The sequence below is a fragment of the Musa acuminata genome, chromosome BXJ1-4 (assembly GCF_036884655.1).
Source record: "Musa acuminata AAA Group cultivar baxijiao chromosome BXJ1-4, Cavendish_Baxijiao_AAA, whole genome shotgun sequence".
In the NCBI taxonomy this organism is placed as follows: domain Eukaryota; kingdom Viridiplantae; phylum Streptophyta; class Magnoliopsida; order Zingiberales; family Musaceae; genus Musa; species Musa acuminata.
The window spans coordinates 37,012,061-37,038,761 of record NC_088330.1 but is presented as its reverse complement, the minus strand read 5'-3'; the positions used below and the strand labels follow the sequence as shown (position 1 = coordinate 37,038,761).

General features: G+C 37.6%; 3 protein-coding genes across 13 annotated transcripts; 1 reads left to right on the top strand and 2 right to left on the bottom strand.

Moving 5' to 3' along the window:
* Positions 1-3,305: 3,305 nt before the first annotated feature.
* On the bottom strand, positions 3,306-6,340 carry LOC135584904 (protein ROLLING AND ERECT LEAF 2-like). 2 transcript variants are annotated; one of them, XM_065176666.1, is made up of 5 exons: positions 6,159-6,340; positions 4,914-6,037; positions 4,627-4,811; positions 4,335-4,558; positions 3,306-4,268 (listed from the first exon to the last, which is right to left on the bottom strand). In XM_065176666.1, the coding sequence occupies exons 2-5, from the start codon at positions 5,989-5,991 to the stop codon at positions 3,470-3,472; spliced, it is 2,286 nt and encodes a 761-aa protein (XP_065032738.1). In that variant the 5' UTR covers positions 5,992-6,037; positions 6,159-6,340; the 3' UTR covers positions 3,306-3,469. The 2 variants fall into 2 exon arrangements, with proteins under 2 accessions (XP_065032738.1, XP_065032739.1); XM_065176667.1 differs by lacking the exon at positions 6,159-6,340 and having other exon boundaries at positions 4,633-4,811; positions 4,914-6,152.
* An 18-nt stretch (positions 6,341-6,358) lies between these two features.
* On the top strand, positions 6,359-21,585 carry LOC103983065 (COP9 signalosome complex subunit 7). 4 transcript variants are annotated; one of them, XM_009400216.3, is made up of 9 exons: positions 6,359-6,811; positions 6,920-6,995; positions 10,386-10,474; positions 12,208-12,297; positions 12,679-12,723; positions 12,847-12,917; positions 20,257-20,389; positions 20,646-20,734; positions 21,250-21,585. In XM_009400216.3, exons 1-9 carry the CDS (start codon positions 6,647-6,649, stop codon positions 21,269-21,271), a joined length of 780 nt encoding a protein of 259 aa, XP_009398491.1. In that variant the 5' UTR covers positions 6,359-6,646; the 3' UTR covers positions 21,272-21,585. The 4 variants fall into 4 exon arrangements, with proteins under 4 accessions (XP_009398491.1, XP_065032740.1, XP_009398493.1 ...); XM_065176668.1 differs by having other exon boundaries at positions 20,643-20,734; XM_009400218.3 differs by having other exon boundaries at positions 20,629-20,734.
* A 1,214-nt stretch (positions 21,586-22,799) lies between these two features.
* Positions 22,800-26,274, bottom strand: LOC135585814 (vacuolar protein sorting-associated protein 32 homolog 2-like). Of its 7 annotated transcripts, none has more exons than XM_065176664.1 (6): positions 26,061-26,274; positions 24,490-24,663; positions 24,051-24,150; positions 23,865-23,936; positions 23,178-23,263; positions 22,800-23,068 (listed from the first exon to the last, which is right to left on the bottom strand). In XM_065176664.1, exons 2-6 carry the CDS (start codon positions 24,595-24,597, stop codon positions 23,033-23,035), a joined length of 402 nt encoding a protein of 133 aa, XP_065032736.1. In that variant the 5' UTR covers positions 24,598-24,663; positions 26,061-26,274; the 3' UTR covers positions 22,800-23,032. The 7 variants fall into 7 exon arrangements, 5 of the variants coding, with proteins under 5 accessions (XP_065032736.1, XP_018680142.2, XP_065032735.1 ...); XM_018824597.2 differs by having other exon boundaries at positions 24,490-24,652; XM_065176663.1 differs by lacking the exon at positions 26,061-26,274 and adding an exon at positions 24,934-26,053 and having other exon boundaries at positions 24,490-24,652.
* Between the last annotated feature and the right edge of the window lie 427 nt (positions 26,275-26,701).

Here is a 26,701-nt window from a genome sequence, read left to right as displayed (position 1 = left end):
CATTGTTTTCTGGAGCTAACTAATTATTAGACAACAAAGCACAGTTAAAGATTGTGGATAGTATGTTTACTTATTAGGTTTTTAGTTACATTACTTATCTCCGATCCACGTGTCTGAGCTACACACAAGTTCATTCTGTGTTGGTTCTTTTCTGCATGTGGTCTCAAGATATCGAGACTAGTAGCACAAAGAGGTTTGATTTTGCTGCCATCATCATGCAACTTCTCCATACTTGATTTGAGAAATAGAGTAAGACTAAGAGCAGGAGAGATGTAAAACCAACTTGGGAGTTCTAATTGCCATCCTAATGATTCAACATTAGCATTTTTAACTGTTAAAGCTATTTAGAATATATATAATTTCTAGAATATGTATCGCTACGCTTATGAGGCACATTGGAACCACAAACAACTGAGTTGGTTGTTGTTTGTTGACTTTTACAGAATTGACCAGATAAGTGCCTGGTGAAATGGAATCTTCAGTATAACTTTGGCATGGTAATGGACAAAATTTTGGTAAACAAGTGGTTATTGATGTGAGTTTTGTAGCAATGACAAATAAAAATTACTACCAGATCTTGAATCTTGAGTGGAAAAAGAATCTCAGAGTATCAGTTATGCAAAGAGAAATTGTGTTTTAGTAATTCTATGTGAGCAAGAACTTGCTTCCTCCCAACTTGATGATTATGTACCATGTGAATTTTCAGTTCTGAGGTCGTAGTTGAAGTTGGTCATTGCTTTTCAAGGAAATAATCTGGTCCTGACTGAACAGGCCTAAATCTTCTAGCTTTTACGTAGGACTGTCCGAGATGTGATAGAAGAAATGATTATGCAATATACCAAGCTAAATCATATAATTGATCAACTACTTCAGATGTTGAACTTAGCAATTGACAAACTTAATACAGATGTACATCAGGATGGTTTGCTACACCATTTTTTAACAATGAAACATCGACTGTATCATTAATGTGACACTGTACAGAATGTTTTCTTATTTTGTTTCATATAATTTTATCCTTCACAAATACATTCTTCTTTAAATGGTGTTCAGGTGCTGTCTCATTTCTTTTCAGCATTGCTCTTTCATAGTCTGGTCAATCCTTGATTTTGCAGTCATGTATGGCTTTATACTAACATTCTTGATAATAATATGATGGTTTCCTAGTTGCACTTTTCGTGTCCATAGCATATTCAGGTTCAATTATGTTCAGTTATCAGCTGAAAGGAGTCCATCTTTTATTTACCTCATAATTGAATTATTTGATGTTAAGAATGATGTATTTGTAAAGATGCTTCTGCAAACATGAAATTTAATGGATTCTTTTGTGAATAAACCATTGCACTATTGTTTTGAATTTACTGGAGTTGTCATTTTTAGTTCAAAAGCCCAGGTAACTATTTTGATTTTGCACACCCTAAGTTTTCATTTTTATGAATTAATCATTTGAAACACAACCATTTACTTGGTTTCTTTGCAGTAACCAAACTTACTTAGATACATTGAGATTGGATGGGAAGCAAATACAAGCAATTTACCAACCTTTTTGCATCAGCCCAATGCAAACTACTGTGTATTAAATGTTAAATCAGCATTCTGAAAACTATCTAAGGGATTCAAATTAGTGAGACACTGTTTAGTTTAATCTGATATAGCTTAGTGTAGCTTTACTATGTTTTGGTTTAATATAATTCAGCCTAGATGAATGTAATTAGTTCTTCATGAATTTGCATAAAATGGAGGCCATGTAGCTTTGAAAGTGACAATTTAATTCTAGTCGACGGGAGGAGCTTTTCATGAGTTTTTGAGATCAGTTAGAAAAGTAGAGGGCAGAGCAAGCTGCCCCCCTCATTCAATCTTAGTGGCAATCGGCTTATGCTTTCAGTTTTTGATATTGTGGATATATTTTGTCATTTTTTAATAGTTATTTTATGATTCGTACTGTCATATTCTGAGTCTATTGTTTGAGAGTCCTACCGTGGTTATAATATGGGTTATAGATGAGTTGAGCTTTTCTAGTAACTGATTTAAATTATTTAGTTTTCCTTGGATGACAAATCTTCTAGTGCTTCTATTGCTGTTTAGAAGAGTATATGTAATCTTTATTTCGTGCTTCATGTGAAATGTGTTTTACAAGTATTGTTTTAGATGTAAGACGACATTTGTTTCTAAATGACAAAATTGCACAGTTTGATTTATTTCACAAATACTAGATTACTGTCTTTCTTACGACTTAATAGATTCTTCCAGACAGCATATTTAGAGAATTTATATTTTAATATTTGACAATAAAAAGGTCTGATCAAACAAGACATGTTTGGATCATGTGCCACAAAAATTTAATGGAGGTCTCATCAATGGAGTAACTCGTTGTATTTTGAAGATTAATCAATTTTGGGGATGTTTACTTTGGAAGCATTGAGAAAGACAAGACCGGTCTTTTGATGGTGATCAGTTGAAGTATACTTGGGATCGATTTAATTGGTTTTTTCATTTCAGGTCCAACCTTCCATTTAGAGGTCTTATTTCAGTGGACGTGCATTAAATTAGCACTTTGTTTGTTCAGAACTTTCTTTTGGAAAAAGTTTATGCACTGTTGATATCTTTGGCAGAGGTGGTGGAGAAATGTTGGAAATGTTTTGCTCAGTGCTCGGCAACTAGTGTGTTGTTTTATATCTTTCTTTTTAGTTGTACTTTAATCTGCGATTTGCACAACACTGACTTGGGATGGGTGGGTGTAAATGAGTGGTTGGATTTGTTTTTTGTTCTCTATAATTTGTGTTTGTGTTCTCACAAACACAAACGGCAGCTAATTCATGTATAATATCCATACGGTATTTTTCACCTTGTTGAGCTCCTCAGATTGGAGTTTTTTCCGTCTTGACTGGTATTTGTATCTCTTCCTATCGAATATCAAACGATTGATGATATATTTTATGTCGGTCTATTTTGATCACGGAATCAACTGTTGTATCGAGTAATGTATGGTTGACCAAAAAACAAAAAAAGATAAATCACCTTATATGTGTTAACTACTTAGAAAATATGGTTTTGAGAATTACTAAATCTATGCAGAATCCACGTTCTCTAAACAATAGATCCGTAAGATACGGAGGACAACCAGCAAATTATCACAACTTTCGTAACTTAAGACCAGATGATCCAATAATAATAAAAAGTATTTAAGTCGTAATTAAAAATCAACCCAAATGTGTACTCCCAGCCATTTCACTGACATTCAAAAATAGCTATCGAAAATTTCATGATAAAAAATAATTAACATTTGAATCAAAAATTGAGCAACTCATTTTTTGCCTCTACAAAGAAAGACGTCGCAAAGAATATTAGATCTGTTATAATAAACAACAAGTAGATGTAAAGGGCTCCCTTTCATATATTATTAGTTTACTTCTTTTCTCGAGTAATGTCGACAATCCAAGCAGCCAAAACTATGGAACGGGTGTTCTTACTAAAACGACCCAGCTCGTCGGCAAACAGCTTCAAGAACCTCCACAAACAAGCCCGAGAACCCGGTGATGGCCTGAAACACCCCGGGCAGGCCCGTCTGGATGTTGTTTAGTGTCATGGATCTTGTGACCTCCACTGCCTTGGCATGCTTCACCATCTCGTCCTCCACCTTTCTTCGGCAAGCGGCGATCTCCAGCTTCTTCTCTGCCAGCGGGTCACGCGCGTCGAACAACACATGCCCGTTGTTCTCATTCCCACCGCCGGGAAGGCCGATACCGACCGTCGAGTAGGATTGGTAGTACTTCTTTTCGATACTTCTCAGCGACGTCGACTTCTTCTCCAACTCTTTGGAGTATGTCTCAGCCCGCTTCTTAATCTTTAGCTCCTCCGCCTGTTTTGTGCAGATGACATGGATGACACTCATGAAACTTTTGATCGCCTCGGAGGCAACCTTATCAGGCAGTCGGTCGAGTGCCTGCTTCCATTCATCACAGAAGGCAGTGAGTGCAATCGAGAGGGGAGAAGAGTGATCTTCCTGGATATTGTCACCGCCGACTCGGAGAAGGGTCAGCTTGAGCCAACCATACAGCGCATTGACGTAGTCTCTTTGGTACTTAATCAGGCGGTCAAAGCTGGAATGCCAAGCTGAAATGGCAGCTTCGAGGTCACGCGTGGCAAGCCTGTGGAGGTCAGATGTGGTCGCACCAGCGAAGGCGCCGTTCACGAGACCACGCACTTGTTGGACGACATGGTTTTGAGCTTCATGAAATCGGTTCATTTGCTTCCACATACTCAGAAGGCTGCATGCAAATTTGCATATCAGATTTGATAAATGTAATGTGCATGCATCAGATTTCTCAACTCACTTGTAGCAGATCTCGAAAAGCTGCGGTGCGAGCTCGTCGTCACGGACTCGTGTGATAGCAGAAGAGGTGGTAGTCACGGCTTGAGATGTGACTACGATTAGCGATTGCAGTTTAGTTATGGAAGTCTTGGTTTTGTCCAGCTTCGAATCATCTTTTCCCCTGCATTCGAGGCTCTGCAAAGTCGATAGCTTCTTCTCATGCTCGATCTTCACACCTTCTCTAGCCTGCAATCATAGAGATCAAACAATCAACATCAACTCTCCTCGTGAACACACATGAAACACAATCCTACCTTCACCTCCTCAAAGAGCTTCTTCTCCCACGCCAAGAGTTGTTCCAAGGTGCAACAGTGGCTCTTCTTTCCTCCACCCGACTCCATGGCTTCCGTATTCAACTGATACCGTATCGCCAGTGGCGGCTTCGATGTCCAACTCGACGATAGCGCTCTCAGTACACCATTTGAATGGTACACCGTCTCTGAGAAAATAATATATATATATACATATATGAAATAATTTAATATTTAAAATTCTTAAATTCTAGAAATAAATGACCACCAGTACATGGACGGGACTTAACTCTTTAGATGAGACAAGTTGCGGTCGAACCGGGCGTGGCCGGTCTCGAGGAGATCGGAGACCGCGTCGCCCGCGGCAGCGGCCTTCGCGAAGTACTCGTCGATCGCTGCCACGATCTCCGCCAGGTTGCGGTGGCGAACCACCACCTTGAGCTCCTCCGCTGCAGCGGCGGAGGCGCAGGAGATTATCTGCCGCCCTGCGTTCCACTGCGCTGAAGACGATCCGGCCTCCGACCTTACCCACTGCTGTGGTTTCACCACCGTCGCTGTGAGAGACCCGATCTCCGATGGCGTCAACCGGCTTCGCTCCGAGGCACCGTCGTAGTCGGATCTGGCGTAGATCGCGGTGGATCTCGAGTCCTTATCCGCTTCCGGCTCCTCGTCGTCGGATCTGGTGGAGGAGCTGGTGGAGCTCGAGTGGGGCTCACCCCATTGGCGGCAGTGGACCTCTTCCCTCCCTCCTCCTCCTCCTCCTTCCATCTTCTCTACCTCCATGGCGAGATGATGGTGCTGATCGCGATTTTTCTCCTCGAGCTCGGCTCTCCGACGATCAAAGAACTCGGAACTTGGGGGAGAGGGAGGGTAGAAGTACTCCCAGTCCCAGGTAGACCAGGCAGAGGAGGAGTGGGAGGGGCTGGCGGGATACGTAGAGTTCATGGCCGCGAAGCGCCCCGGAGGGGCGGCCACTGAGGGATTGCGAAGGTTGGTGTCAGTGGCACCGGAGACGGGGAGGACGCGAGGGAGCTGAATGCCGGGAGAGGGCGAAGGAGGGGAGGAGCAAGAGGAGAAGTAGAATGGAGGGGGAGGCGGCGGATGTGGCTGGCGCGTGGGCGGCGGGAGCGTGGATGGGCCTGCGGAGGAGCGGAGGAGAACCGGAGGGGCGTGCTCGGAGACGCCGAGGGGCTCGCCGAGGGCGAAGCGGGTGAGGGCGGCGGCGGCATCGCGGAGGGAGCGAAGGTAGTCGGAGTGGGCGGAGGCAAAGTGGTGGCGGGAGTGCACGGCCTCCTTGATGAGGCGGTGCCGCTCCCTGCACCGCCGCACCGTGTCCTCGTTCTCCACCCGCGACGCCGTGCACCCCATCCCCCGACCGACTCTGCCGTCCGTCCGTGGCGCCAATTCCACGCACCTACCGAAAACAGACTGACAAGAGATAAAGACCGAGACTCAAAAAAGAGAAGGAAAGCACCGGCCAAGACAGGCCTCCATTGTTCACAGAAATCAAAGGATCACTGCAGCGTTCGCCTCACCCTTTTAACTCGCGACCCCATCTTTCCTTCCGTCCTCCTTTTTCTTTATCTTCCTCGGCGTTTCATTGGCGGGTCAAAAACACAAACACCTTACATGCGTCACGATAAAGCATCAGGCCGTGGCGGAGGTGAGGAAAAGAGGGCATGTGCCATTGCACGGTTTCTCCGCTGTCCCTGCTTTAATTGTCTCGCTGTTTTGGATCGAGGGAAGACGTGTTATGTCATGGAATCTCCCTTCTCTGCAGCGTTTTAGAAGTAGCTGAGTCAGCCCACTGGCTGTGTTGTCTGCTTGTAGCGGTGGTGTTGGCTCCATATGTTGTTTGAGTCGCCCGCAATGGGTTTTGGGTTCGGCTCGACCGTCATAAAGCGTCAAGGTTGGGCGCGATGGGCATCACCCGTTGCTCTCACGCGACAAACCTTAAAGGGGTCCCAACAAACCTCGAGCCACCATCCCATCGATCTCACGGGAGGGGAGGGGAGGGGAGGGGATGGACATGGAGCGCAGGCAATCGGAGATCATCGATGACTTCGTGAAGCGAGCGGCGGCGCTTTACGATGCCGCTCCCAACCTCGCCGGCCTCATCCTCGAGGCCACCGCCCATCCCTTCCTCTTCGCCTTCTCCGAGATCCTTTCCGTCCCCAGCCTTGCCAGGGTTCGTGACCTCCTCCATCCCCTTTCCGTTCCTGTTCTGTTGTTGACCATCCAATTCTCGGATTCTTTTCTTTTCCGAGTTTTTAGACTATTTTAATCCGTCATGCAGTTGAAGGGAACGCAGTATTCGTCGTCACTGGATGTGCTTCGCTTGTTCGCCTACGGCACATGGAGCGATTACAAGCGTAAGCGTAACTGATCGTAGTTTTAACTTTGCATCTGCTAGGGTTGATGTTGCATTGTCGTTCTAGGGATGTTTGCAGTTCTTATCTGTTCATAACAGAAATTTGTGTGTATGATTAGCGTCATAATGCCATAAAAATTACGGAGGAGCTTGTTCTCGTGCAACTGGAATAAAAACTGAATTGGAGTGTGTGGGAACGATGGTTTTTTGTTTATAGATGATAGAGATGGTGAATGGTCAGAAAGGTCACTGTGATATATACAGTTAACTCAATGTGATTGTCTATCTTTGTCGTGTATAACGTAAATAGATGTTGGGAAGCCTATTTTTTGTGATTCAGTATCCTTACTGGTCATATTTAGGCATATGCAAGAGAATGTGTTTGGAGATGTGTATGTTACATCATTTACACAGTTTGTTTCCTGATTGATTTCTTACATCATTTAGTCTTTCTTTTTAGTTTCTTTTGCTTTGTAATTGATAGCATAAATAAGTTTTCTGCTTTGGTCGAATTTGCTTACCCAGAGGTGCAATGGTGGGTTGTACTGTATTTTTCATAAGTATGGATACTTTTAGGATGTATTACAGCACATGGCTGCTGTTGAAATCAGCATCACACTAACGACAGATTGTCAACTTCTTAGAGGAGCGAGATATGGATTTTATAGCAGTTGATTTTAGCGAAGCATTAATATGTGAAGAATCAGAAGTTTAGAACTTCTTTAAGTGACCTAATTCTGTATTATAATGGGTTGTTATGTTGATGCTTACAAATTTATTGACATTTTTCTTGAGTCAATAAAAATTTTAAACAAATATAGTCCACTGGAAAACAAAATATTTTTTCTCTTTTGCTTTTTTTTCTTTTTTCTCTTCTTTCGTTTCTCTTCTTCTCTTTTTTTTTCCTTTTCTCGTCTCTTTTATTTGTTTGCTTGTCTCCTCTTTTCTCTTTTTTCTTAAGTCTCAGAACTTTTTGTAAGAAATTAACAGAACTCATTCTGTTGACTCATGGAAGTTGTGAGTTGCAAGACTCAAGTCACATCTCATTTTCCTCCCACCTCCCACTTCCTCCACCACACACACACACACACACCCCCGCCTCCCCCCCGATTTTTCTAATGCAGTGGTGGACAGGCCAGTGCATGGAAGATTGCACTGCAAGTAGGGAGCAGCAACCAGTTATGATCTTCTCCACTTTATCTGAATCCTTTTCTCATCATCCATGGTTTTAGAAGGGCATCAGTTGCTTGTTGCTCTTCTATTTCTCTTCATTTATTTTTGTAAATCAGCCTTTTTTAATGATGCTTAGCACATATGTTTCTGTTCATTCTTGATATGCTGAACCGATTTAAGTTGGTTGACTTGCTGATATCAAATTTATTTTATTAGATACTAGTCAAAACAGATATGGATCTCTGCCTTCCTCATTTTGTTTTTAGGCCAGAGTAAAACTAGAAAGAATGACAGAAATAATATTAGAATGCATTAGAAATGTACTTGATTTTGATGTGATGAAGAAAAGAAAATGTTCAAAACTTATCTTGATAGTGGCCTTGGTAATATTTTGATGCTTAATGCATATCACTTGTTAAAATGCTCTACCCAATTATCTGGGATGAAGATCAACTAGATGACAAGTTGAGTGCGGATAACTGAAGAATTTGGTGGTTCAGGGCAGGAAGTGTCCTCATCTTATAGATTGGTGAATCTGTGATGACAAAGATAAAGGAGAGAAGGGTGATGAAAAGAAAGAAGAGTAAAGAAGTTTCATATGCATTATTTTCATCTTTCTGTTTTCTTCTTTTTTTTTTTTTTATTTTGGGTTGGACAGGGGTGTTATGGTTAATAGAATGTTTTAAGAAGCCTTTAGATGGTCTATTAATTATGTGGATTCAAAGAGAAGTGGACCAGAGAATAAGATCACATTATGAAAGTTACGAAGATTTGCATCAAAAATTTTTCTTTGATTTTATCTCTTTTGAAGCTACATTTATTGACCTAGTGGGTACTGAGTTTAGCTTGTTTTGTCTATATAACACTATTTATTCAATTTTATGGGAAGATAAAATATCATAACCACTCAAGATCTTTCATTAGTTTAAATGTCAATGTGTTATTATCAAGTGAACGACATCATGAGATGGATGTAAACATCATCTAGAAAATTTTGATATTATTGTTTTATTATATATGTTTTATTTGATTTTATTTTCAGAAGAAACCTTCTATGGGGAACAGTGGAAGAAGCTGAATTTTTTCTTCTCTGTAGTAATGTGTCAGATTGGGTCGTCAATCCATGTAGCAATGTTGCATTTTCTAAAAGTTGGATGACTTTTCAGGACAATTCCCCCAAGTTAAATCCCTTGTGTTGCAAGTATCATCTACAAAGACTAGCATCAGGGTGTTCTCAGTGTGGTTACTCTGATGTTCAAATCAGTAAAGAATCCAAGTTTATAAGTGAAATAAAGGCATCAGATCACTAATCATACCTGGGAAGCTTCTCTTTTAGACTGGTGAGGGGAATATTCATAGAATAAGGAATGCACCGAAGAATATTTATTTTAGAAAATGGGCCAGGTCGACTTGACTCCACAACATTGACTGACAATTAAATCTGACCCTGACAAGTTATCTAGGCCGCTTGGTGTGTTGCCCTTTCTTTCTTTGGTTTCATTGTACGATACTGTGACTGATTAAGAGAGCAAAACTACCATCTGTCTCTTTTTGTGCTGTACAACTTACTGCTATATATGTTACCTAAATAAGAAATGTATTCTCTTAAGACATCCTTTATGGGTTACAAAGTTTTCAGTATGTTTATCTTTTTTCTTTTTCCACACGTTTGGCATATCTTCTTTAGGAAGTTTTCTCTTACCAAGAAAATTCTTGTGTTTGGGTTCTCTTACTCTATAATTTTTATTCAAGTGCGTTGTTTTAACCAGGGACATAAAGGGTTCTTTAAACATCACTAGTCAGGATGTATTAATCTGAAATTCACTAGTCAGGATGCATCAATTTATAAATTATTTTCCAGAAATTTAATGAGGTCACCGTACTGTACCGGTTGGTATATTTGGGTTCTTTAGAATCAGAATTAATTTTGGTACCAATATTTGATTCCTTGGTGTCAACACACAATGTTATGTGGATCACTTAATCATTTGGCTATGGTTTTATCTTTTCTCTCTTGAAGAATGCCATCTTTCTAGTTCAAAAATATATTTACTTGCAGTTTCTAGATAATAATTCTTGATATATGTTGGGTGCCTAATATCGTTCACATCTCCTTATTGAAAGGAATGATAGTAATTATAGTTGTAGTTTTGCATAATGAATTTTGTTGTGCAGTTAAGGATATCTGATAAATTGGAAATGTTCACACCTATTATAGGTAATGCTGGTTGTCTTCCAGTGCTATTACCTGATCAAGTCCGCAAGCTGAAGCAACTAAGTGTGTTGACACTGGCTGAGATAGAAAAGGTGCTTATGAATTATTCTTATCATCCAAGTGGGACAATTTTGTTCCAAAAAATAGGCCATACTATTTTTTTCATTTCACCTTTTATAGGTTCTTTTTGGGTCAGTTTTTCATCTTTAATTTACTTTGCAGGCTTTTTTGTTAATATACTACATTGCAAACATGAATTTCTTTCATGTGAGTTTGTTGATCACAATTGGAAATTTATGCTTTTCAGTTTTCTCTGTATTCGTGGGCTTCAAAGTTACAACAATACATTATTCACCTAATATGCATACAGACTCAATTAAGTATACAGTACAAACTCAATAATGCATACAATTTCAACTTTATTTATGATATATTAAAGACTTTATATGAATGCAACATCCACCTAATACCCTAAAACTAAATGGATTGTTGTGGGAGGCTTCTGTGGTAATTCAATCAACCTAAAAGGTTTTTTTTCACATCAAGGCTTTACCTAGAGAATCTATTTTGCCTAATTTTCTAGTTATGCATTCAATTATCTAAAAGAATATTTCAGATATCTCTATTTCTACTTCACTATGCTGCAGATGGATGTTGATCAATTCTTGTTGTTGCGGATCAATCTGGAACATGAGTGACAGGAGGTGCGGCAAGGGGGATGAGAAGGGTTAAGGTTCATGTGAGTATACAAAATGGGTTGAGTGGAAGGGATGGAAGGATTATGTTTTTTTAGTAGAGAGAGTAGGTGGAAATAACTTAACAGACCATGCTTTGTGGTACAATCAAAATAGTTCCTAGTATATAACTGGTATGAAATAGTCATTACTCATTAGGTGGTATAGGTAGTAATGTACTGCCTGATGGAGGGTCTCCTGTGATTCAGGCTTAACCGGGAATTCAGTCATTTGTGTTTCGGTTGATATTTTAATAAACCGCTGCTATGTAGAACACACATTTCACATTTTCTTCTGTGTGACTTGTTGATTTGTGTTGTTTGTCCATCGGTAGTTTTAACTTTTAAAATAAGTAAACAGAAAAAAAAGAAGGCAAACCTTTATAATGAGAGATGATTTTCTGTCAGTGTTATGTTTTGACAACCTTCCCACTACTTTGCTCCATTAGATCTTCTTTAAGGTTAACATTAATATGGAAAAACTATACTTGGCCGAAAGCAATGAGATTTGTGAAAGTAATTGTTGAAAATGGTGACATTACACATAAAATTCCTGAATAGGATTTAACTGGATGATTTATATCGGTTATGATACCACCATATATCTTTTTTTTCACTTGGAAATACATAAGAAAATCCAGTAAAAGTCTGTAGAGGGAGTGGGGCCAATCACCTGCTCTGGGGCCAGAACATCATTCAAGGTTTTCATTGCCAAAACTGAATGATTTATTCATTAGTGTTGTATATATCAATCTAATACTTTTATGTGGTATTACCTATTTTTATGAACAGGTCATTTGATTCTATAAATATTATATACGATCATAGGTTGTGTAAGTTGTACATAGTATACAATTAGTATATATATGCAGATGTACATGTATTGATTGGTCTGTTGTGTCCTACTTTATAAGATTTGCTACATCAATCTGTTCATATAGTGTCAGATGTCATTGAGATTAGATGAGACAATAGATCAGTTATTGGGTGATTGTGACCTTTTGGGCTGCTTGATGAACCATCTTATCCTCAATATCTTTAACCAATTGCAGTTATATTATGGTGATATCCAATTATTTCGCTGGTTGTTAGGTATTGTCTTATGATCATCTCATGGAAGAGCTGGATGTTTCAAATGTTAGGGAACTTGAAGATTTCCTTATCAATGAGTGCATGTATGTGGTAAGTATTTGCGGAATATGTTTACTGGATGAAATTGTATAATTGATGAAGGCACTGATTTTTCCTATCGATGAATGATATACTCTTATTCACTTTCTCTGTTTCTATCACATGGTCGTCCTTGTTATTCCACAAGTTTCTATCTGCATCGTTGAACATTTTATCATGTAACTGCAAGTCCTTTTCTTCTGTATAGTCGTGCAATGTATCATTGTGGCTACCAAATTTTGGCATTTTCATGGATTCTACTGGGTACTTTGGAGTACTTATTTCAGATATAAAGACATTTATTTAGAGCATATTAACTTCCATCAGTTAATGATGAAGTTTTAGATGTTGATATTGAGCAATACGCTTATGCTATTATTGTGGTCCTTGAAGGGTATTGTAAGAGGAAAACTGGATCAATCACGCAGGTGCTTCGAGGTTGGTAAATGTGCTGCCCTGTCAATCTTTGTATACTTTTTTTTCTTCACTAAAAACAGATCTGTACCGTAATGCTTCATGCAATCCTGTTTATTTCCCCTTCTATTTTGGCTTGTGGTACAGGTTCAGTTTGCAGCTGGAAGGGACCTTAGACCTGAACAACTAGACAACATGATTCAGACACTAAATAACTGGTATATATTTTTTCCATGGTTGTATGTATGCCATGGGAGTCTTCTCACTTTCTTGTATCTTTGTTTTCTTATATGAGGATCTTGATAATGTTTGATTATGGAAAAGTGATTTAATAGTGCATTCGTTGGACTAATTTGTATGAATATACAGTCACTTATTCAGTTTAGTACTCATGAAAGTTGTAAAATGGCTTACCTATGATATTAAGTGAACATCCACAGGTAGCACTGAAATTTCTGTTTACGGGTATTTTTCCTTAAGTAGTTTGAGAAGAAATTCTTGATTTAGAACATATTTTATTTACACCTGCAAGGTCTTTATTACTATTTAAATTCGGTTTGATTAGGATTCTCAAATTTGGCTTCAGTTTGACTAGGATTTTTCGGCTATATGTTACTGTGTGGGTTCTTTGTATTTGCTCAGTTATAGTTTTAGCAGGGTATATAGTAATCTTTTTTTATGGCGAAGCGACGAAGAGGCAGTGTCGCTGCAGCATCCAGTGGCGAATCAGCGAAGAGGTAGCATTGCTGCAGCGATGAAGTGACAAAGAGGCAGCACCACTGTAGGATCGCAGCGGCGAAGCGACGAAGAAAGGTTCGCTGCAGCATTGCAGTGGCAAATCAGCAAAGAGGTAGCGTCGCTGCAGCGGTGAAGAAGCATTGTCACTGCAGCATTGCAGTGACGAAGAGGTAGTGTCGCAGCTTCGAATGCGAGAAGAGTCGTAATATGCTTTTTTTTTAACGCTGAAATGGATAGGGGCCCACCACTTTTTTGATTTTTTATTATTTTAATGTAGATCGCCCGAAACAGGGTGGTCTATGTCAAAGTTTGTAATTTCGGTCCATACCGGTCTACCAAGCCTTGCTCGGTACGGTACGTACTAAGGCATACTGATGGTACGCCCAAAATGAGCTGAAAAATCTTCAAAAATACCTAAAAAATAGAAAAAAAAAAGTTAGAATAGGGTTTTTAAGCTATAAATATATATATATATATATATATATATAATTTTAGTATAATTTTAGCAAAAAATATAATTTAGGAAAGAATAGTGCCACATATCTTTTTTAGGCTTTGAGGAGTAGCTTTGTGGTATGTTCCAGATCGTCCTTCCATTAATATTGAATTATCTACAAAAATAAGTATTTGAATTATTAGATTATTTTTTATGCAACTTAAACTTTAAGATTCAAATGAACGAATTAATTAATCGATGGATATACCTGGTTCTACCATAAAATAGAATGACGGGACTCTATGAGTGATGGATCGAGATCCTCGATCCGATGTATCTGTATATGAATATGATATGTTTGTCGGACCCAATCTTTAAATTGATCCCATGGCATAGTGTACTGATACACCATATGTCATTGGTGCATCAATGTGGTGATGGTCGTAGGCTGATCGTCGTGAACCACATGTGTCCGAGGTAGCTCCTGAGGCAATGACGAATATGGTATATATTAGTGTGAAACATAGTGAATTGTAGAACTTCTACTTTCGCTATTAATCTGTTGCTCCGTATCGTAAGGTCAATCATCGTACTGTTGCTTGGAGAATGACCAACTATCATCGTGCTGCTATTGGCCGTAAGATTCTCCATAATACGACGATTGTGAATATGATGAGTTTCGTTCTATGTTTACGTTGTGTAGGCTCTGTCGCATCTGCTCAAAATCATCCATTGGCTTTCCCTTTTCCTTTTGTGCATAAACTTGACGAGTACCTCATCGAGCTCCATGATCTGAATCTTGGGTGGCATATGTAAAATACTGCTCCTCGATCCTTGCACCACCCTCAAATTATGTGGATGGGACCATCAATTCCTTGACGTCATCGCTATCATTGGTTGAGGTAGTATTGTCCACGTCACTATCATGTCTTAATATCGAGCTAATTGTTGAATGCGATTGCAAAGGTGTCTCGTCACCCGACTCGATTCTTTCCAATGGTGCAGCTGATGCTACTGCCTTCCCCTTTGCCTTTGCCTTTGTATGTTGGGCAGACGACTGTGACGGTTGGGTGTCTCTAGTTCCTAGAGCAGTTTGACTCGATCTTGTTTGGCTCCTAATACCACGCTCTGATCGAGGGGAATTTTCCTCCTGCTGGGGATGCGCTTCCTCTTCTTTTATTCCCTCGGTGATAAAACACGAAGGACGTTGAGGATCTCCAGCCTCATCAAGTAGAGGATCCTCTTGGTTCTTCGCCACTTTGACCCACTCTAACACCGGCTCTGAATCTTCATTTTAGAATTGGAGGTCGATGGGGTCAATCTCTGTTTCCTCTGGCTCCTTGTCCAATTCGACACACCACAACCTTAGCCGCATGTTATAGTGGACATATACCAGTTTCTCCAACCGTTTATACGATAGTCTGTTGCAGACCTTCGTATGAATTAATGCGAACATTGACTAATTACTTTCGCAACCACTAGATATCGTTTGTGAAAGTACACTGACAACAACCTTCCTTAAATATGGTGTGTCCCCTCCAAATTGTAGCCACCACTCAATTGCAAAAAGGTATAAATAAGACTTTATTAGCATAACAAATAATTAATATCAAATATAGTGTATAATCAATATGTGTGTAACTTTTCTTCACCAGGATCCATATTGTAATGACACGATATAGCTACAACGTCAGAGAATGAACCAATTGTTTCTCGGAATAATTGATCCTTCATAATAGCATCGGCTGCATCAGAAGTGCTTGACAAGAGTCGATATATAACATTTCTTAGTGTCGAAAATAAATCTGATCGTGTTCCAAGACTATATTGAAATTGAATTGTCGGATTTAGATAATACGTTGCAAAACATAATTTAGTTAGTAAGAATATTTTATACATTAAAAAATTATGAATTAAATTACACTGAATATAAATTTACCTATATTATGGATATCTTGGTCCATATGAACTTTAGTCTTGCGATCGATGATCTATAAGTATTGGTCGGTCTTAAAATCATCTTTGAATGCTTTCTTGATCTCCTCGCTTGTTGTAATCAACATATGTCTAAGATAAGGCATTTGTGAACGCTTGTTCATATCGACCTTATGGAGGACAACGTAAAGTGGTTCCACACTTTTTATGATTTCATTCACAGTCTCCCAAAATCTAGAAGAAAGAATGGTCTTTTCTATCTTTTTTTTTTCCATCGTTCAATCTCGAATACCTGGATTCAGACCATTCCTGTGTGGTGACCATTGCCTTGAGGCCCTGTCGCTTTTGCTATATTGACTTTAAGGCAATAAAATTTGTAGCAAACCGAGTGACTTCAGGTTTAAATATCTCACCATTTATATACTTTTGCATTAAAGAGTGGACCCAATAATGATTATATATAAACTTTGTGATCAATTGTGCTTGAGCTACACACTTGTTGACTGATGGTAGTTCGTCAATATCCTTCCGCATTAGATCCATGCAATGAGTTGCATATGGAGTTCAAAATATTGTTTTCCTTTTTTCCATCAATTGTAAATCAACCTTCTTGAAATTGGCTTCATTGTCAATGATTATCTGGATAATGTATTGTGGTTCAATCTTTACTACGATGTCCATTAAATTTTCAATGTAGTTTGCATCTTGAATCTTGTCGGAAGCATTAATTGGCTTATGAAACACCACCCGTCTATTGCAATAAACAAGAAAATTGATGATACTCATTTTTGTTGGCCATGTCCAACCGTCACACATTAGTGTCACCTCATATTCGTCCTATTGCTTCTTGAAGGATTTGATCCAATCCTTTAGTTCTGTCACCTCCTCATCTAAATACACGTCGTGGATCTCCCTCGATGTTTGAGGTTGGATCCTCGTGCCAGATTTTTGAATAAAGGAGACCGTGCTCTGATAATATGGACCTTGAGTTATGTTTGCTAGAATCCTGTGAAAGTTAAACCATTTTGCAATTACATTCCCAATATCCCGCTTTTTTTCTTTTGTATATGCATCGTCAATCCGTGTCTGTTTCGTTGTTTGTAGAGATAGGCTTGCGGATCAATATCAATAATATATGGTGTGAACCTCCTACCAAGTCCTCTCATAAAACCATAAATTCCACCCCATCTCATGCTACTAGTTTGGCTTAACTGAGGAGGGGTAGTTGGTTGCCTCATGTTGACTAACCTCTGGATTCTTTGTGGCACAAATCCACTACCACCGCCATGCTTCTATTGTGAGTCGGGTCGTCGACGCCTCATTGCTTCCTCGTACATATATAGATGCTCCAATGATGCACGAATACCAACTTTGAGATCCAGATCAATTTCATCGTCGCGACCCTCATAATCGTCATAAACTGGTTCCTACGTAACCCTATAGTGTTCTTTCTCAACTCTTGCTTTTTTTATATTGTATCTTCCCTTGCTTGTTGAAACTTGTTTTGAAATGATTTACGGACCTCCGTCAGAACCTTCTTGCATTTTGTAACATTGGGATACCCATTGACCAAATGCATTTTCACCCGGGTGATTCCTCCACCCTTGCCGACGTAGTCACAATAAATGCATTATCAATGATGATAGTTCCCGTCCATCTTTCGGGCATGATCCCAAGCATCATGTGCTTGTTCCTTTGGTGCCATGTTCCTACTAAATTTAAATCATATAAGCAAGTTGTGATTACCCCTAGTTTAAAATAACAATGTGTGATTATACGTGTCATAATGAACCATAATAAGGTGCATTAAATACGTAGAATTGACTCAATATCATTAAATCATCATTAAAACCTTTAATCACACTACTAACAGTTAATTAATTAGTCCATTTTCACCACTATAAACATGTCAAACACTCTAATAGGTATTAAAGACATTGAGTTGACTCAATATCAATCAAATTTTGATAAAATCATCATTAAAATCACTAATAACAGTATTAAAGAACTTAATTAAAGCCTAATTAGATTTATTTTACCACTATAAATATGTTAAACACTTAAAAGAAGTATTAAATATGTAATTTTGATCAAATATAGGTATGAAATTATCATTAGATATATTAATCACACCATTAATATGGTTAATTACCTATTAATTATTTCTCATTCAACATTATAATCATGCCAAACACTCTAATAGGCATTAAAGATATTTAATTGACTCAATATTGGTCAAATTTGGATATCATTGTAATTAAATACACTAATCGTAGTATTAACATAGTTAATTAATTTTTAATTAGTCCTCTTTCACCGCTATAAACATGTTAAATATCCTAATATGTATTAAAGACATTGAATTGACCTAATATTCATCAAATTTTGATTAAATCATCATTAAAATCAATAATTACAGCATTAAAAAACTTAATTAAAACCTAATTAAACCTATTATACCATCACAAACATATGATTCAATCCTTAATATACATGAAATATAAAGATTTGACCTATTAAGTGTCTAATTTTGAAAAAATCAATATTAAACACATTAATAACAAAATTAAAGACCTTAATTACTCCTTAATTAACACTAGTATACCATAAAAAACATATCAAACAACATATTAGACATTAAGTCATACACCACATAGAATAGGCTTAATCATCTCATAAATCAACAAAAATTTAGAAAGAGAATACATACCTCTTGATCAAAGTGTTCTTCCTCTTAATCCTCTCAAATTAGCCTTCTAAATTTGATCCAATCCATAAATCATAGCTTTGTTGAGTTTAGGAGAATGAAAATGTGATAATAAGAGAGAAATGTGAGTGAAAAAGAGTTTAAGGAAACTTAAAAGATTTAGAGAGTCAAACGAGTTAAAATAGGGGGAAGGAAAGGGTTGAAAAACTCTTCTCTAAGCCTCAAACAGTTAAATTGACTGTTTGAAATAATAGGGCAATCTCAGCCCTTGATCTATAATGATTGAAATCTGATTGTTATCGACCGGTACATGTCGGTAATGGTTGGATTTCGATCGTTACCGTCCGGTACAGATCAATAACGATCGAAACCGATCGTTATCGCCTAATATAGACCTTGTATTGCCAGATACGAGGTCAAGACATTGGTACCGCCCGGTAGAGGGCGGTTCGCGTATTGTTATCCTCTGTGATTGGTACGTACCACCCGTACTGGGCGGTACACATCAATAATACAAACTTTGGTCCGCGTATCGGTCCACACCCGGACCGATACGTACCGCCCAAACTGTACCGTTTTGGGTGGTACAATAATCCCTGGTATGTCTTAGGTCACGCGTGAAGGGGGTAATTGTCTTTTTTCTGAATGGAGAAACAAGTAAATCTTTTTTCCTATGATAATAATAAGGAGCATTTCTCCCATCTATTTCACCTAGTTAAAATTCAACATTTTTTATGCTTTGACATAATTTTACATTGGACATTAACTATCTAATGCAACTCTTGTTTCAATTTCACTTGTGACATCTAGAAAGGGAAGAACTATGGCACACAAACTGTGATAATGAGTTCTTAAATATTGTATACTCCTAACTATCAGCTTTGTTTATGTACTTTTCTTGGTGCTTCAGGAATACAGTACACTTTTGCCATACAATAGGGGTAGTGAGGCACCTCCAATATCCATTTGGAAATGTTTTCTGAATCAATAAATTAATTGATTGTAACACTAAAATATGAATGCTTTGTTTTTATGTTATAGGGAGTGGCCAGTGAAGTAACTTTTTTTCCTTAGCTTTTGACTTTGCTTATTTGCTCCACATTAAGCATATTTTTCCTACTCTTTATCAAGGATCAATATCGTGAACACTTGAACATGGTAATGTGATTCGCTGTCAACCATCCTCAGTGCTATAGAGATTATGTCCATAGGAATAAGTTGTTCTTATATAAGCCATTTTGTTGATTGTTCACATAGGACAGTATTGAAGTTCATATCTCTGTAAGAAAATTATTTACTATCCATTGGATACAACACATCATTTCTTGCTGTGCAAAACTATATAGAATTAGAATACTATTCATTTTAATAAACTGATTGGTATTTATTCTGAGAGATTGTGGAACATTTACATGTTGTGAATTCAACTTTCTTGTATCCCATGTGCTTGTGATCCAAAAAAGCACATGGATCTTTATTTGTTATTTAGGATAGACATGCAGATGATTAGAAGTTTACCCAAGAACAGAATACACTATTCAGTTTTATAATTTTAATTTCTGAGGAATATGATATTCTATGAAAAAGTTCAAAGAGTAAGTTTGTGTCCTTCATAAGCTGGGTTTTCTTTTTTCTGATCTTTCTAGTTTCTCCTGTGAGCCACTGGAGGAATGTATAACCTGCTTTGACAGAACATCTTTCATGCATTCTATTCACTTATTTTAGAAGACACCTCGTACAGGTCAGGAACTTCGGATAATTTGCTTCATATGATCCAAGAGAAAATCAAGTGGGCTGATACTATGAGTGAGGCCAACAAGATGCATAGGAAGGAAATTGTGGACAAGGTGGAAGAAGTGAAGAAATCTCTCAAGGTCAGCTTAATTGTTTGAGACTAACTTTAAAAATGGTTGACAAATATAATCCACATTTAGTTCAAATGCTTGAATAAAAAGCGAAGTTTGTTTATGTTTACGCATCAACACCTGTTTTAACTATTGGCCTTTGTTTCTTTGTAAATCATCTATGACTATATACAAGCATGTGAATAACTAAATTATGTATTAAAAATCGCAATGTTAGTCGATGTGTCTTACTCATTTGGTGGCAGAAGTTAAACACTTTAAGCAGGCCGACTTGCACTTACAAGGCCACGGAGAGATCTTTTCTGAACCTGGAGGAATGATGGATTATGAAGAAGATCGTTCCCGACCTAAGAGGTAATCACTTTGTGCAACTTGTTTATTCATAGCAGTACACTCATTCAAGTATGTTGGTACCAGCATTATGTGCGTAAATCTGAATCATGTTGCAGGAATAGATGTCTAATTCTTGTCTGTATTAGAAATGTGGTTTCCTAATCATGAGAATCCAACATGATGCTACCATGTTAGAAATGAATGATTATAGGCCCCCCTTATAATTTCAACTTCTATGTGATCATGCATTGTAAATGGCAATAACATACGTGGTCCCATTGTGCAAATCTAATATGATTATAAGCTTGGGCAGATAAATCTTGTTTGCTCCTAGTTTTCATCTTACTGCAGCAGCTAAAATGGTGCACATGTATCCATTTTACAATAATCTCCACGAGCAGATCATGGGATCAATAACTGTGCATGGCTCGTCATCAACCCTCCAGCAATTGGGCTTAATGGCTTGCTCGTTCTCAGTTGTTTATGAAGTTACCATGGCTTCTAACAGCTCTACATTTTGCAAATCTCCATTGCAGGAGGCGACAACCAATGGCTTGAGACGAGGGTGGACCGATGAATAGCCAGCCAGTTCTACGTTTTGCTGACACTGTTTCAAACAACTCTTCAACCGATTGCCTTATGGTTCATCCATAATTGCTGTCCGTACTTACGGCCGCTCTACTTGTTTTCCTGTAGAATCATCAAGTTCAAACTCAATTTCGTCTTGCAATCATGTCACGGATTCGTTAACAAGATGGATCCTGGGGAATCGAGTGGTATTGATATCTTTTTCCCTGGTGAAATAGGCATTGATATTTGTGATTCCTTAATATATCAGGTACAATCTGAAGCACCTCAGTTTCTTCCGGTCTTATGGCTTGGTCCTGATCTGATCTTTATTTACAGTTGGGCTTTCGATGTACGCGTTTGTTTTGTGATACTGGATATAATGAACTGCACCTAAACAAAATCTATAACCCTATACTGGAACACACCCCACAATCACTGCTGACCACATAGGATTCTCGCCGAACAATTTTGATATCAGTATGACTGCTGTTCAAATTCAAGCCCAAGCAGCTGGTGCTGATTTTTGGTCACTTGGAAGAGGGTTAATTATAGATTACTCATGTAATTAATTATTATTAGTATCTTATTTTTTTTTATATTTTTAAAAATTATATTAGGAACGAAATTAAAATATTACTGATAAAAATATCACATGTGCTCAATAGTAAATCAAAGTAAGACAGCACATGTTTAGTGATAAGTTTTATGATATTTTCGTTAGTAGAGTTGATGGCGTGAGGAACAGGGTTAAATATTTTTAGTTTCATAAGTATATGAATTTCAATCTAATTTTTAAAAGTACAGCAATCACCTAATTAGCAACATAATGAGTCTTTCTGTTCAAGGTTATATTACCATTATTGTCATTTTCCACGTCAACAATTGGTTAGACTGATGCAACATCCTTTGACTTATTAATTTATGAAATACTAGTGTATTCCTTAGGAATGCATACATAACTTGAAAACGTAGGATGTGGAAGAAACTGTCACTTTTGTTCGATGAATTAGTGCTATTAATTACCTTTTGCCTTCTTTAATTTATTTTAAGGCTCGTATCTAAGTGACCAGCAAATGTCATGGCATATATTTGGTGCAGACGAATATGAGACTATGCAATTCCAATCATAATTTTTAAATAATATGCTATTTAGTACAAACAAAAAAAAAGTATGAAATTAAATCTAAATAGATAATACGCAAAAATCTATGTTATGACAACATCAAGAAAATTATTGAACGAGTGACGCTCATCTAAAACTTATTATCAAGTGATAAGAAACAAAAGTCTTTGAGTTACCTACCAATGACACGTAATCATCAAGTACTATAAACTATATTTAGTAGAAAACGGCCGCTTTTTAGCACTCACATTTTCATTGCAAACCAGCAATTATCCAAATGCAGAAAAGCATTTTGGAATAGGCATCCCACAGGTGATGTCCACACACAATTAGATGTCCTGGCTGAACAGAAGAATTTTACTAGAAGCATCCACAAATTAAGAAAATCCACCATGTTCAGAGAGTTAAAATTTTGATACCAAATGCATAAGTTGGCCTTCATCGAGTATGTGTTACATCAAAAAAAACTTTAAACCGGAGAAGAAAACAATTAGCACCAGAACACCTAGGTCAGATAACACAAGTCTATGTACTACTATATCTACAAAGAGTCAGAATCAAGAGAAGTCACTGATATGAGTTTAACATCATGATCTTCAGATTGCTTGTAATCTGCTATTGCCCCTTTATGTTGGATGACAGTCTTGTTGTAGCTTTTTCTCCTTCAAGCATAAACCAATAGAAATAGCAAAATTAGGACTCTTCGAATGGTTCCCGGTAAAAATCACAAACCAACAGGTTAATAAAAACAACTGGTTTATACGTTGCTACCTGATTGCGTATGTGCAATTGGAAAGTTCCAACCTGATCCATTTTACCTTCATAATACTTCTTCCTCTTCAGGCACTCTATTGCTGCTGTCAGAGGGAAAGAAAAAGACAAATTGAGGTGAAAAAGACCAAAAATATTGGTGGTGTACTAGATCCACTTGTTAAGAAACGATTTCTAAACCTCATCCGACATTTTTTTTTTCTTTAATCAATTATTTTTTCTTGCAAGAAAAAGGACACTGATATAGCCTTAAATATGTGGGCTGCAATTGTTAATTAGAGAACAAAAAGGAAATCTAGAAAAAGAAAGGACTATGCTTCAAGAAAATTACATATTTTATGGATTAATAGGAATCTTAAGAGCCAAGTTTTGCAGTAATCATTATAGATAAATATTCTTTTCCGTCTAAAAAAGCAGACATAGCTACTTGGCAGCTAAGTAATCCCGCAAGTAGTCATGCAAGGTGGCTTTTTTTTTTCTTGGTCTAGAACTTCATTAAACTAATGTGGCGATGACATGCAATCTTTAAAAATTGAATGAATTTGACGTACATATATATACTGATGAGCACTTTTGGGTTGCATAAAAGAGCAAGCTTAATCATAACAAGAGATAACATGCCTTCCAATATGTGCCATATCAAATTATCTTTTCGAAAATCATAGCTAGAATAAAATTGCAGTCAACCTGATGTTGGTTCAGCATGAATCTTAGAAGTGTTGTAAGACACCTTGGCATGCTGATGTACCATGTTTTTAGCTGTGTTTGTAACATGATGATTTGCATCAGAAATTATTGCACGCATACATCTTGTTTCTATTACACTTGAGTTTCAAAATTCATAGACGTTCAAATATGTAAATTCCTTCCAACCTTGTTTATTATTTGCCCTTGTGAATCCCTTTGCTCTGTCAACCTCTTGAGAAATCTTCTTTTGCAAGACAGCTTCCTTCTCCTCAAGTATTTTTAGAGTCTATAGCAGAAGAAAAAAAAACATCTTTTATTGGACAACATACCACAACATTTATTGAATGTAAATTAGTTGATTCAGCATAAATCTAAAGAGTCACATTCATTGGAAATTTGAAGACTCAAGTATATGCCCACAGTCTAGGAGATCGGTTTACTACGATACTTTACTCAGAGAAAGAAAGCCAAGAAGTGTGTCATACTAAAAGCTAAATAGCTGATTAAAAATTACGCCAAACTGTCTAACAAAAAAAAATGTATGTGTATGTGTGTGTGTGTGTATAAAGGAAATGACACACATATATTTAGCAAATGTATCAGTTTTTTAGAAGAAAACCTATACTTTGATGATAATATCTGTAGCTGATACCAACAAAAGAGCTTCAAACAGGTTCCAGCATGTGCCTTCCTGTTGCATCTCTACTAAAGCAGACTTCCTGTCATAGAACATCTCTCGAAGACAACCATGCAGGGTAGAATGGATGAACCAAAACAGCTTCCTCAACCTAGATTAGAACTGATTGATAGCGTTCAATTTGAGCAATAACTTAAGGGTGCAAAGAAAAAGCCATGCGAACAATCATGCAACAGTAAAGGCAATGAGCTCAATGTAGAAGTCATTTAGAATTGGATAAAGGAGAATGAGAACTAACGGAAGCTCCATAATCACACAGCTTGAGCAATAACACTAGGGTGCAAAGGAAATATCATGTGAGCCACTACATAACATTTCAAATGATTGAGCTCAACATAGATACTTCCAGAATTCTGTGTGAAATAAACCAACCGTAGTTTCACGTAAGAAGAGCTCATAAGCAAAAATCCACTGTATTCACATGGGCTGCAAGGGCCGAGCAAATATGGAAGCCAAGCAGACAAGTGTGAAGGCTGCAAACAAGCAGGATCAAACGCTTGACATGCCATAGATTGAGACATTGTTATCCTCAAGAAAAAAAAAATCAGAGAGGATAGATAATAAATTAATGGAGTGTTTTCTCTTCTATTATGCATACAGACGAATCATGGCGACAGTAGTTAATCGGAGGGTCACAATTTCTCTGATCTCATAGTTGCCTTGTAAAGGTTGATATGTATTTCAAGGAGACTCAGATTGCTTGGAGGACAAGGAATTCAATTGCAGAATGGTAAGAAAAATCTCAGAAATTCATATTTGGTTATTGTATAAATATCTCTTGTATCTTAAGACTTTGATAGGGTGATTTCAGAGTTCATATGAGAGAGTGTACAAGGGACTTGAGGTTTAGGTTTGGATTAACCCAAGAGAATGTAATATTCTTAGTATTTTATTTTGCTTAAATAGGTGAAGGATTTGAGTTTTTTTCCTCCGTGGATGTAGGGAAGTAGTGATGGACTACGTAAATTTTATGTTTGCTATTCTCCGGGTTTGCATTTTATTGTTGTTTCTTTGGATTGTTCTTTTGACATTAAGGACTTGTTCTGCCCACAGACCTTTCAGACACACATCATTTGCATTCCTCCATAATTCTTCTTTATATTTTCTTCACTTGTTTTGAAACCTAGAGTTTTTTTTTATTTATTTTTGCGTCCGACAGAACCCTTGTTCGAGCTCATACCATCAGGAGAGAAAAGAATCCCCCTATTTCTAGTTACCTATGAACCAGTAGCAAGAAAAAATTATCCCTTGCCCGGTTATTTCACGAATGGTTCTCAAGAACCGCAAACGATGGCAATTCTTCACATGAGAAGAACAAAACGGGCACAATCGAATCGCCCGTCTTATAAGCAGTTAAAGAAAATCCAATCAATCGAATAGCAATGGAACAACTATCGCAACGATAGGGTTTCAAGCGAACCCTAACAAAAGAAACAAGTGCAATGCCCTAATTTACAGATAGTGAGAGAGAGAGAGAGAGAGAGAGAGAGAGGGAACACCTGCTTCAGCTTCTCGGAGGAAGAACTGTGGGAGTCGTCCCTGCACACGCGGAAGAGTTTGGAGAACATGGCAGCGGGCGGACGACCGAAGGGGGGGGTGGGTAAGCGAGCGAGGGTGGATGGGATGCGGGAGCAAAAGACAAAACCAGAAGGAGAGAAGAGAAGCGGGAGTCAGGTCGGCCGGCCTTCTGTTAGATGCGACCCCCTTTCACAGATCGTGTGCACGTTTGTAACGTAATTAACAATAGTATTATTATATCCGGATTATTTAATATTTCGATCTTTATATTTTTTAATTATAATAAATATTTTTATATTTACGAAAGAAAATATTTAATCTCGTTTCGTCTCACACTAATAATTAAATAACGTATTCAGTAGTAAATCTTAAAATATGAATCACATTCCCATTAACAAATATAGAGATCCTAATATAATTTTTAAAAATATAAGAATCATGACGTTAAAGATAACTAACTATAAAAATAATTTATAATTAATTAAAATATTATAAGATTAATAATTGATGCTTTTATTATTTGATTTATCGTTAGTAAATGATGGGTGTCAACCGGAAGAGAAAAAAAAATTAATGTATATATATATATATATATATATATATATATATATATATTCTCATA